The sequence below is a fragment of the Notamacropus eugenii genome, chromosome 2 (assembly GCF_028372415.1).
Source record: "Notamacropus eugenii isolate mMacEug1 chromosome 2, mMacEug1.pri_v2, whole genome shotgun sequence".
Lineage (NCBI taxonomy): Eukaryota > Metazoa > Chordata > Mammalia > Diprotodontia > Macropodidae > Notamacropus > Notamacropus eugenii.
Window position 1 is genome coordinate 28992336 of NC_092873.1, and position 12580 is coordinate 29004915.

At 40.0% G+C, this 12580-nt stretch overlaps 1 protein-coding gene across 1 annotated transcript in view; it reads right to left on the reverse strand.

The window, feature by feature from the left end:
- Positions 1–5108: 5108 nt before the first annotated feature.
- The window catches only part of LOC140522564 (ankyrin repeat domain-containing protein 26-like), a 48491-nt gene continuing 41019 nt past the window's right edge, over positions 5109–12580 (reverse strand). Inside the window, exons 12-16 of the mRNA XM_072637963.1 lie at positions 12421–12533; positions 8451–10508; positions 8068–8171; positions 6768–6813; positions 5109–5386 (exon numbers count right to left, since the gene is read on the reverse strand). Coding sequence (XP_072494064.1) covers positions 10373–10508; positions 12421–12533 — 249 coding nt within the window. The 3' untranslated portion in view covers positions 5109–5386; positions 6768–6813; positions 8068–8171; positions 8451–10372. The remainder of the gene's footprint in view (positions 5387–6767; positions 6814–8067; positions 8172–8450; positions 10509–12420; positions 12534–12580) is intronic.

Consider the following 12580-nt stretch of genomic DNA (forward strand, 5'->3'; position numbering starts at 1 on the left):
GCCAAGCCTAGACCTTCCTCTGAGACAAAGCACCCTGGAGAAGCAAGATCCCTAGCCAGTAAGAGATCCAGGCCCAGCTTCCCTGCCCTCTACTGTTCCCAAAATAATTCCCACATCTGCTGGAGGGGAAACAAGTATTTCCTTGCAGTCTACAGAAAGGCCAACTGAGGTAAAAATTGTGTCCAGCACTTTCCCTGATATGCCTGGAATCACTACCAGAGGGCACGTGTACTCTAGAAGCCAAGGAGGACGTGACAGGACCTTCACCTCTTCTCTGAGCTATCTAAGTGCAGGACTCAGCCACTACAGGGCTGTCTCCTAACATTCTGTGGAAAATATGACAAAGCTTGGCCAGGACTGAAGGTCAGAGAAGCCCAGATGAATGGTCTCCAGAACAGCTCAGAGAGTCCACACCCCCTGAGGGAGGCACTCCCTCTGCTGCACCAATGACTGACTTCAGAACTAGGTGACAGTGAAAACTGACATGGTAGTTTGGCCTCTATCAGCACATCAGTGTGGGAGACCATCAGACCATGAACCTCAGCAGCATCACAATCTGGCACACTCATCCCAGGAATGTTTTTTCTGTTTGAGAACACAGCTTACTCCATCTCAAGTCCTTTTTGACGGCCTAGTCCAGAGCCAGCTGGCTACAGGACACCTTCCCACACTCCAAGTACGTCCGGGATCAGTCTTGAAGGAGAAACAGACTCATTCTTGGTTGTCACTTCACCAGCACCTGCTATCTTCATCACCCGCTTTACTGCAGCCCTGCCGGGAATAAAAACAGAGTTTCCCTGGATCTTGACCTCTTCTGAAGCCCCAGATCTCACCAGGATGGGTAGATCTTATGTCTACTTTGTCCCAGACCTTCTCTCCTTTGTCTTCAGTCACGTTCTCTGAGGATACTTACAAGTCCAAGGCCATGAGCTTGAATACTCCTGAAACTGACAGCCCAATTGTCATCAGCAGCAGCAGTGTCATAGACATGATCTCTCTTTATCTGGAGACCACTCCCAATCAAGAGCTTCTGGGTACAGTGGGAGAAAGTAGGACAGGTGCTTCTCTGATCACTCCTTTACCTGAATCTCCTACGTCCTCACTTGCTCTTCTGGGAGAAGTACCAAGGAGGTTACGTACCACTGCTTCCTCACTTCCATTGGTGATTGCAGTTGAAAATCTCCAGGCCTGATCGGAGAAGACGACTGGGGATATCTCTATGGCTCCTACAGGACACAGCACAGAAGCTTAAGTGAACTCAACCCTGCTTCTTACCACCAGCACCAGTTGCATGGTTTTCCTCGGACAAAGCACAATTTCCCCCTCATCTACTAAAGCTGAAGCCAGTGATCTCACCATCACTGAGACAGATACCACCCTTGCCTGGCCAAGGACACTCGATTCTTCAACTCTTGTAAACTCAACTGAAGTTATTCCCTTCATAGTGAACATTAGCTCAACTGCCCCAGGGCCTGATACCACAAGTCTCACCTTTATCACCAAAATGCCAGACATTGGCCCTTTCTGTCCTGTGGTCACCCTCAGCCCTGAAATCTCAAGTAGAGTGTCAGAGACAAACACAACTGAACCACAGACTACCACTTCTACTGATGACCAACTGTTCTCAAACACTAATCCTGGAAGTTCATAGATCACCACAGCTGGCTCAACTTTGGTGGCAAGTGATGCTCATATTGTTTCACAAGCAGACACAAGGGAGCTCAGAGCTTCCTCGGACCACAGAGAGCATGATTACATGCAGGGCAATAATAAGTATCACCTCAACTCCTCCAGGGCTCCACACAGCAGCTGAATTGAGCTCAGCCATACCTCCTCCTCCAATTGCAGAAGAGACTCCAAAAAGTGCAGAGGACATTCTGACTGCCAGAGATATAAGCCCTTCCTCTACTTGGCAATGGGTAAAAGGGGGCTGCAGGGACTCCTGTCCATGTGCCATGAGGTTCAAGTGTGGCTGCTGTGTCCCAAACCATCATCTCTGGATTTCAAAGTTCATTTATCATCACCAAAGCCCCATGGGAGATTGACACAATATATCCATTGTCTTGTATTGGCAATCGAGGTCACTAACACAGTTACTCTATCGGATTCCCCTCTGATCTCAGAGCTAGAGGAGGGCCAGGATTCCAAAGGTGCCGTCTCATGGACAGAACCCAACAGGACCCATCCCACCTTGTTTTGCCCTTCAGAAAACCCCATAACACATGGCACTAGTCCTGTGGACACCCTCTGACCAAGCATTATCCACTGGGCCAAGTGAGCAATTGCTTGAAACAGACACCAGTGCTACTACTTTTCTTTTCAAAATGCTTGCTGAAGTCACTGTTCCAGCACCACAGAAAACTACCTAAGGGCTTGAAAGTCAAAAGCATTTCTACCCTGGATGGTCAAACTGCCCTAGCAGTGGACACTGGCCTTGTTGGGAACCTTATCTCTGCATTGTCAAAGGTCACAGCTTATATCAGCAAAGATAGGGAAACAGTGTGAAATGGAGCTCCTCAGGCAGCCAGCCTTCAAGGAATTTGCATGTAATGGGGGAGACAAGGCCTAGAAAGGAGTGGTAGCCAGTGAGAGGCAACTGAGTTATGCATCATGAAGGAATGGTACCTGGGGAACCAATGGAGTACATGGACACATGACAGTAGAGAAGAATGAGAGAGAGGATTGGGTCACATTTCCAGATCTGGAGAGGATCTGGGGGATGAAAGTGTACCCTTGTACAGGAAAGGAGAGAGTGAAATGAAGCATGAGCTTGAATTCGATGAAAAAATATATGAGGAGAGTGACACACCTGTGGGGACCGTGGTAGGCCAGGGCTATGTTTCTAGAGACTAAGCTTGAATGCTGCAACAGTAGTCTTTGGTGTGGGGATCAGGGCAGTAAGGAGGCTCGAGAAGAAATGGCCACAGCATAGGTTCAAGGCCTGAGCAGGGCTGATGAGTGTGCTCTACTGGAGGAAGTGCTGATGATGTGCATGGGGGAGGAAAGTGTAGCTCAGGAGTTTGGGTATTATTCCACTGAGAGAAAATGGATACCCCTGTGACAATAGCACCAAACCTGCCCACATAACTAACCAACTCCTCTGCTTGTAGCATTCTCCTCCAGGAGCACAGTTCATGGGTTAGTGAGTCTGATGTTACTAGCAAATCAACAGTCTACCAGCGTCCCCATGATGACCTCCACAGTGAGAGATTCTATTTCAGAGACTGTAAGAATGACAGTTATGATGGACATCCCTGCAGGCTCCGCTCCCATTTGGGGTACACTTCTCATTATGGCCATGATCAAAAGTGGGCTCAGATCTGAGACATCCAGAAGACCAGTAGATTTTCCCATAAAAACATTAGTTTCACCTAACAGATTCTCTGGAGTGATCCTGGTTTCTCCCATACACCTCCCATGCTGCTCGTCTCCCGTAGAGCCCACAGTCAGCCAAGGATCTAGTGAGCCTTGAAAGGCCACACTAGTGGCATGGGATACTCAGGCGGGACCAGAGGCAGGTTCGGCTGCCTTGTCCTTCACTGCTCCCAGCACCACCCCAACAGATGGTGGAGGGCACATAAGTCCTTTCTTGTTGTCTGCAGAAGGGCCAACAGGAGGTCAAGTGGTGTACAGCAACTTCGTACAGAGCACAGACCTGAACAGAGGCCTGAGTTTCCCTGGAGCTCACTGCATGAGGTGTGAGGGAGGGATGGTCTGACTGCAGTGGGCCTCCTCTCCTGAACTAGAGTACAGGCAGGCTCAGTGGTTGGTGAACTCTGCGTTACTGTCTTCTCAATTCCCGTGGCTGAAATAAGGTACACCTGGAGTCCTGGTGTTGGTGCTTATGGGTTTCACTCCCTCTGGGGTTCAGGATCTCCTCCTGGTTCTCTGAGCTTGGCCATCTGGGACAGCCACAGCAACGGGGTGTCTCCTTATGATTTTCCTAGTCCCTTGAACTAGGAGACTGTTCATCCCTTCAACTGATCCCACTAATTCCAGGACTTTTCCTGGAGAAGTATTCTCTGGGTTATTGAAAGTCAACAAGGGGAGTGTCCAAACACTTACAGATCACTCTGCTATCTTAGCTCCCAGAAGGTCAGGTGAGTGACTTACATTTTATCTGTGGGCTTATAGTCTCAGGAGGAGCTGACGTTACCTGAGTTTCCGTGCTTCTCTCTCCCTCAGTTCTGCTGCACTCCTGTCTTTAACTGATATGTTTGAGAATCTGCACTGCTGTTTCTGCTTCAATCTGCCCCTGAGGTTCCTGCTGGTATGGCCTGTGCGCTCTGGGCTCTCCCGGTTCTGTGTAACAGATCCTTCTTGTCTACCTTCTGGCCAGTCCTGGACTGGAAATCTGCCACATTCCTGTCTGCCAGTGGATTCTGTCACTCTGAAATTTGTTGGGATAATCTTTTTTAGTGATATGTGAAGAAAGTTGGGGTAGAAGTTAGGTGAGTACGTAGTCTCACTCCATCACCTTGACTACACCCCCCTCCCCACTTATTCTGTTTTTGTGGGGTTTTGTTTTGCGGGGAATAGGGAAGAAGAGAGCAGAAAGATTTCAGCAGAAAACTCGAAAAGAATTTTTATAACTAGTGTTTGTGATCAAGTCCTCATTTCTAAAATGTATAGAAAAAGAAGTCGAATTTACATGAACAGAAGTCATTCCTTAAGTGGCGAATGTTCAAAGGGTATGAACAGGCAGTTTTCAGAGAAAGAAATTAAAGCTATTCATAGTCATATGGAAAAATGTTCCAAATCACTATTGATTAGAGAGAGGCCAGTCAAAACAGCTCTGAGGGAGCCTCTGTTGATCCACTGAGATGTTCGCAATCAGCAGCAGGCTGATGATAGATGTCAGCCCAGGCTTCTCCAGCAACGACAAAATTGAAGAAAAAGACATCTGTAAGTAAGCTCGTCCTCATCTTCAGTTAAAATTCGCAATTAGTTTAGCAATTGTATATCAATAATTAGTAAAACTGCCTATCTTTTGTTAATTTCTTAAATAGAAAACACATTACAGCCTTTAAAGAGAGATGACTAAAGTATTTTAGTCAATTTAGCGGTTTCTAGAGTACTAGTAACAATTAACAACTTGGGGGAGAGTATTACAAATATAAAGAAATAGAAGTTTTTAATAAACAGTTGTACATACATATGAATACAAATATATACACATTGTACATATTCAAACGACACAACATATTTTAAAATACATTAGGAGTTTTTCACATTCATATTCTTAGTGGAAAATCATTACACATTATTAAACATAGTTCATTACACAAATGAACATTATTTCTTCCTTTCAAGTGAGCATTATTCTGGATCTTGATTTGGCTTTGGCATTCTGGAGGATTTATCCACCGATCCTATTGGAGAAGTCCTTCAAGATATAAAAAAAAAGTTCATCAGTAGCTGGTGGAAAAAGTAGGAAGAACAATTCACATCATACACGTGTGTGTGTGTGTGTGTGTGTATCTGTGTACACACAACATATTTATGTATGTGTGCAATTTTTAAATTTTGCTTGGAAGAAATGATTCATGTGAAAAAATTCTGCATGCGAGAAGCATGAAAACGGTCAATGGTCCAACGTTTCCTGAACACTTTGAAGTCAAATGACTTTACCATGGTGTCATGGGTAGCATATATCATCGGATAGGGAGGACATGAACTCAAGTTTACCTGGAAACCACCTACTGTACAGAGTTGTATGAAAACTCAAGTCAGATCATGTCTGCACAATGCTTTGAAAAGTTAAAAGTGCTTTCATAATGTCAGTAACTATGATTACACTTAAGATGTGTGTTGATTTTGGAAGAATTCATCAAATTGTTAATGTAATACTGCTTTGTCATCCTTTGCAAAAATTACTATGAGAAGTACAATTATAAATACGTTCGTGGCGATCTGTTTACTTATGGTCACAATGAGCTCGATTTCCTACTTAATTAGCATAACGAATTGCTTGACTTTTACCTTTGAGCTCACAATCCAACCAACCAGGACAATTGTTTCATTTGACTATTTGAGGAAAATGCGAGCCGCACTTCCATTTAGCTACAATTTCTATTTTTTGCTTAAATTGTTAGCAAGGGTTTCAGTATGAATATTGCTTTATTCTTTCAGGAGTCTTGGTCACTGGACAACCAGTATAACTTAAGATTCTAACACTTCAACTGATATTCGTAGATGGTTTTTGAGTTGTGGGATTCTTAGTATGTTTTCCTCCTCTCATGACCCTCCTCTGTAAAATCACAGTAGAATCACAGAATTAAATAAAATAATAGAATTTCAGAAATGAATATGAGTTTAATGGCACTCTAGGCCAAACAAACCTTGAACAGCAATTTTGATTGCATTCTCATAAAGTCACTGAATAATTTCATATCTGAAGATCAGAAGGCACTACATAGAATTGAGGACCGATCGTTCTTCTGTTTCATGGGATGCTGTGGCCAAAAACTGCATTACCTACTGACCAGTCTTCAGGATCTAAGTCACTCTGTAATTGGCCAGCCTTGTCTTCTGGAAACAGCCACAAGGTGGCTCGTGCTTATTCTAGCCTATTGGAAAAAAATCTGCTAGCTTATTGGAAAGAACCTGTTAAATCACCGGCATAGAAGAATCCAAGGTTACTTCAAAGTGATGAAGAAGAGTGAGATGACACTGAAGCAACAACTTTGTGAGAGAGTTCCAGCATATTTAAAAATCAGGTATAACATCAAATCATAACATTTTATCTGTGAGCAATTTGGACATACCATCGTTAAGTTCCCTAGTTAATCTTTCTTCCTACTCCTTCTGCATCTGAAATAACATTAAAATGCAAGTCAGAACGATGACCTACATGAGGAATAGCGAACTCTAGATAATACACAGAACTCAAAATCTCTTAAGAAGGGGAAACCAGATTGTTGATCAAGGAGCTGAAGAAATAAGAACACATGTATAGATCTTACACCAAAAGATTCAGTGAAACTAGCAAAAAAGTAATGAAGATGAGGTGATTCTCAAAGCAAAAGAGTAAATATAATTCCTGTCTATGTACAAGTAAAACAAAGTGGCCAACTGATGGTCAAGAAGGAGACTTTCACGTGGCATATTTTACTCAAAATTGCAAAACTACTGCTTTTCAAAATGAATATTTTCATTCAAGTCTTCACAGGGAAGACAGGTTTATTAAGTAACATTCATGTTTCCTTATCATATCTAAATGATGCACTTGTTGACCTCAAAAGTTTAATCCTTTCATCTTTATGAATAGATCGATTCATTCAATATCTACATTTTTGGGGCATTTTAGCAGTGTCATCAAAAAATCTAAACATTTGCTGGATTAAATGTGGACTGTATAACATTTAGCTTGCTAGTACTGGGAGGTCCTTAGAAATGGGCATATTTTCCAAAGGGAAAGATGTCATAGACATCCAATATCTCGTAAACTTCTAACCCTAGTTGAAGAAAGTCTTTATACAAATATGAACTAAAAAAACTGAGTTAGGAAATAATTCTTCATAGTACATGTGATCGCTTTGTAAAAAAAATTTCTCTGTGATATTGGGGAAAAAAAGAGGGTGCGTTCCTGTGGGTAAGGTTTTTTGTGTTTATGTAGTTGTTTAAGAAGGTCTGAAAAAAAAACAACCAGAAAAATCACAGGTAGACTGTATTTTCAGTGTTAAGATGCCATTGCCATGGGAAAGTAAATAGGAGGAGATCAAGCCTCTCTTTAAGTACTTTCTGGTGGGGAAATAGTATTCCATGTAAAGAATAATTATATGAATGCCACTTGTCAAGGTTACATAAATTGAGTAAAACTAGGTATAACTATTTCTGAGAAGTTCACCAACGATAGTGGTAGATCTAAAAAAAAAATTTTAATGTTCAAGATTTAACACTTCAAAATATTATTAGGTAAAAGGACAAGATTTAGTAGATCATTTTAATATCTCACAAAAATCAATATGACGCATTCAAATATCTAACCAGGTAATTTAACGAAGATTAATTACTTTAGATTATAGCTTTAATATAAAGGAAGACAAAAAATTCCAAATGACTAACCTTTGCCAAGAAAGCATCCACACTCCTTTGTGAAGATTTTTGGTTTCCAGTATATTAAATTTCACGAGTTGTTGTCTCATCTCAGCTAGCCTCTCCTTAGTACTCTGAACATTTCAAAGCACAAAAATGATTAGAATTTTTCGTAAATGTTTGGTGTTTTTTTTTATTACTGCTATCATTATTGTGCGACTTTTGCAAGAAACTACTGAAAAGAATTAAAGTATGTAGGCTATTAAAGTTTTTCCATAATTGAGTTATTTCCATTAAGATCCTTTCCCAGTAAATGATATTAAAAAAAATTGAGTCAAGAAAAAGGTTTTCATACTGTCCTCGGAAATTAAAAAACCAAACAGATACGTGTAAATCTGAGATTCCTTACTAACCTGATTTTAAAGAAACCGTCAAACTTGCATTCCATAAATTGATATTGGAAATTAGTGGGTTGGTTTTCAGGGTAGCAAATCTGGGTGATTATCCCAGGCAGTGCTTGTGCAGTCTTTCTCCCAGGATTCAAGTAGCACCAAATGAGTCAGGGATGCAGTCTCTTGAGGGGAAAGGAGGTGACTCAGCCGAGGCTAAAATATATTCCTGAGGCTCTGAACTTTATAGGCAGCCTATAATACCTACTAACCATTGTCACCAGTATTTATAGCAAGGAAGATTGCTCCAAACCTTTTTCATGAAGAAATAGTGTCTTCTGGCTGTCCAAAACTCTAATCTAAAACCTCCTGCAATATTTGCTTTCTATCCCTTCCCCTCCAATAAATTCCTTAGATGAGTTTTCATCTGTATAGAAACTGAAGGGATTAGACAGTAGGGCAATTGAGGGACCCAGTTTGACTTGCTCTGGGTTAATAGGATGTCCCTGCATTCTTCAGTTCTGCTTGTCACCATTGGGAGAAGATTATTTACAAAGCGTTACATATTTCTGTAGTCCTTTCATACATTTCCAGAAATAATTTAGACCTTGAAGTGTTGTCATTCAATGAAATGAGAATGATATTCTAATATTCAAAATATCTGCTTCATCCTAGAAGGACTAATCTGTAGTGGACAGTAAAAAGAAAAATATGGTATACTTAAAATAATTTAATACGATTATATATTTATTGAGAACTGAAAGGGATCTCAGAAGCCTCCTAATCAAGCATGCTCATTTCAAAGATGAAAAAAAAAACACCTGAGGTCTCGGAAAGTTAAGTGACTTGTTGAAGGTCATAAGCATCAAAGGCAAGATGTGAAGTCATATCCTCTGTCTCTACAACAAGAGCACCATTTTGCTAATGTACCACACTGCATTCCTTTCTACTTAGTTAACATTAAAAAAAATTTTTGGTTTACCTATATGTGCCAAAATATAGAATCTCTACAGCTAATACTGATTTCCTAATGAAGACATCTATTTGTGCATCAAGAATTTGTTAAAAATCAACATGGAGAGCTTTGAAAGCAATCTGAGAAGTTGATGGACCATTTTAAGTGTCTCTGTTTGGGCTTATAGTTGCTTCACACCCCTCTGGGAAACAACATCTCCTTTTTCATATTCTCACCCTCTTTTTGTATTACTTTATTAAAATACTGACTTTATTTCACATGTATACTTCTGTCTCCCCACCATTTCCATTTGTCTGACCACCACTACAACCATGCCCTAAAATAACATTCAATATACACTTAAATGAAGCAAAGGGTGGAGTTCCATCTTTGAAAACTAAACACGCATTTTGGACAACACATTCTTGGCAACGTAATCTGGATGACATATTTCAGACTGGGTAGGGAAAGTTCTCACTCTGCATTAGAAAAGGACAGCCAGATATCAACTGTTACAGAAATAAGAAGGAAAATTTTAACAAACTGTTCAAACTTATTTTCTTAAAGAGATTTCCTCCACAGCCCGAGATCTTGAATAGCCTCCTGATCAGACATCCAGAAGCAATTCTTTACATAGTGGATGAATTTGCCTTCCACTTTTGGTAGGGAACTACCCTTTTCAATGCTTATGTTCATTTTTGCTTTAATATCCTCTCGAGGAGTAGGTCCTGTGATAGTCTTGGGAGTCTTGTCCTGCTTTCTGAAGGATTCTTGACCTTTTGGTTTTGTTGTGGACGGCTTTGAATCTTTTCCATTTTGATTTCATTTTTGTGCATTTTTTTGCTGCAACATCACCAACAGATTTCTTCTCTGGAAGAAGATGCAGAATCAGATGATGAAGAGGAAGATGTTATGAAAGTCTTAAATATGTCTGGCAAACAATGTGCTCCGGGAGTTGCTAGCAAGATTCCACAGAGAAAATAAAACTGTCTCAAGAAGATGAAGATGATGATGAAGAAGGTGATGATGATGAAGATGATGATAGCTTTGAAGATGAGGAAAGTGAAGAAAAGATCGCTTCATATTCTCTTAATTTATTGTTTGTTGTTATACACAGGCTTTTATATCTGTGAGAATGAACAGAAAAATTTAGTGAAACTTTTTATAATTTAAATATTATACAAAAAAGTCTTATTTTTGATCCACTCCCTTAAATTATTTTCAGTCATAGAAGGGAAAATAAATCCGTAAAGAGTTCTTGACGTCACCCAACTCAACGGACAGTATTTTGTTAACTAAAGCAGAGAAACAGACGCCTCACTAATCGCTTCATTCATCCTCAGATCCTGACTAACATAACTTCATTGTAGAATATTCGCTAAATGATCATTGGTTATGCTGTCATATTTGCAGAAAAAGGGATACCTTCCAGTAATACATTTATTTTGAAAAACAGATATTTTGCAGTAATGTGTTGTGCCTTGGTCATTTTAATTGTAGATCTCTGTAAAGTAGTTGGTGAAGTATTCAACGGTCTCAGTCCACAAAACACTAATAATGTCATTTAATATTAGAATACAAAATTTCATTTAAAATGTTCCTTTAGTGATGTAAATATAGGAAGTCCCTAACTTGAAAAGTCAATTGGATCCCAAAAGTTACTCTCTGAATTGACTGGTTGGAACAGGGAATGCATTTGGAGCTAGTACTCCAAAAAGGAGTTCAATAGAAGCCCGCCAAAACCTAATTTAACCATAACACAACTGAATTACTGTCGTGGAAAATGCATGATGATTTAGAAACTCTCCTCCGCCAATGAAATGGCAGCCTCTAGCCTGTGGTCAGAGGATCTTACATCTCAACAGTGATAGGCTTTTGCCCTGTTCAATTAAAATTCATCTATTGTAACTCAATTAGAAATCATTAAATGCTTATGCTTAAAGGTTGTGATGGAATACAAAATTTAGACAGACCCTGGTTCATGCTTTCATTCAAGTGAAATGTAAGATATATGTGTAGATAACTGAGATATAGAACAAAATGTAAGAGCTTTGGGGGAGTGTAAGAGATATTTTGATGTCAAATCTGATGATAAAGGTCATTCATCATCAACAACAGAGATCAGAATAGGCCGCAAGGAAGAGGTGGACTTGGGGGATGATGAGTGCAGAGGGCATGGGTGAATATCACAGGCACAGGGCAGAGATGGGAAAGCACAGGGCATGTTTTCAAGGAGAGAGAATAGTACAGTTTCACAGCACCTTACGTTGTAGAAGAGGGAATAACATAATTTAAGTGTGGAAAGGCAGGCTGCTGCCACATTCTGAAGGGCCTTCATTTCCAGGGCAAGATATTTTGTAGGGTCTAGCTCAAAAGTCATATCCTTAATGGAATGTTGCTGATCCTACAATGTCAGAAGAAGCCTATGTCTCCTTCAGTCTCTGACTTCATTTTCTTCGGAAAAATCTTAAGCACTTACCTCATTCTTATTTGAACATCTTATTTGAGTCCCTACGTTACCTCTTTTACTAGAATCACCTTCAAAGCAGGAACTGCTTAAATCATCCACCTCTGTCCCTCCAGAGACAAATACATTACTTCATATGCAACAGATATTGAATAATACTTTTTGAATGAGTGGCAAATGAACAAAATGAAGTAAACAATGAAGGAAATAAATTAGGATGGAAAACCTAGAGACTTACCTGACAGAAACATTTATGTGCAGAAACAGTATATTTAACAAGAGACTGTCAAATGCTGTATAGTATAATTCTAGAAAACACACTTTAAGGTACAAGTGCTATACAGAATTTTACTATAGCTTCAAAGTCGCAGGGCAGAAGGCTTGTTTTCCAGCAGTAATTTAGTGAATAAAATGAAAGTGAAAAACTCTTTCTTCACTTCGAGTTATACATATTGTAATTGTTGATGCAATGGTTAATACATAAAATGAATTTGTACTTAGGATGTAACAAAATAATTAAGTCCTTGCTTACTTAATGTTTGGATGAAAAAGCCTACAAAAAGGAGTCTTACCCACTGAGCTCTTTCTCTAATTCTTCATTTCTCTTCAGTTCTCGTTCTAGACGATTTTCCAGGGACTGATTTAATTCAGTGAGTTTCTTCAACTTTTCCCTTTCAGTATAAGGCTGTAAAAATATTTTTACAGAGAAAAATGTTACAACTCAACTGACAT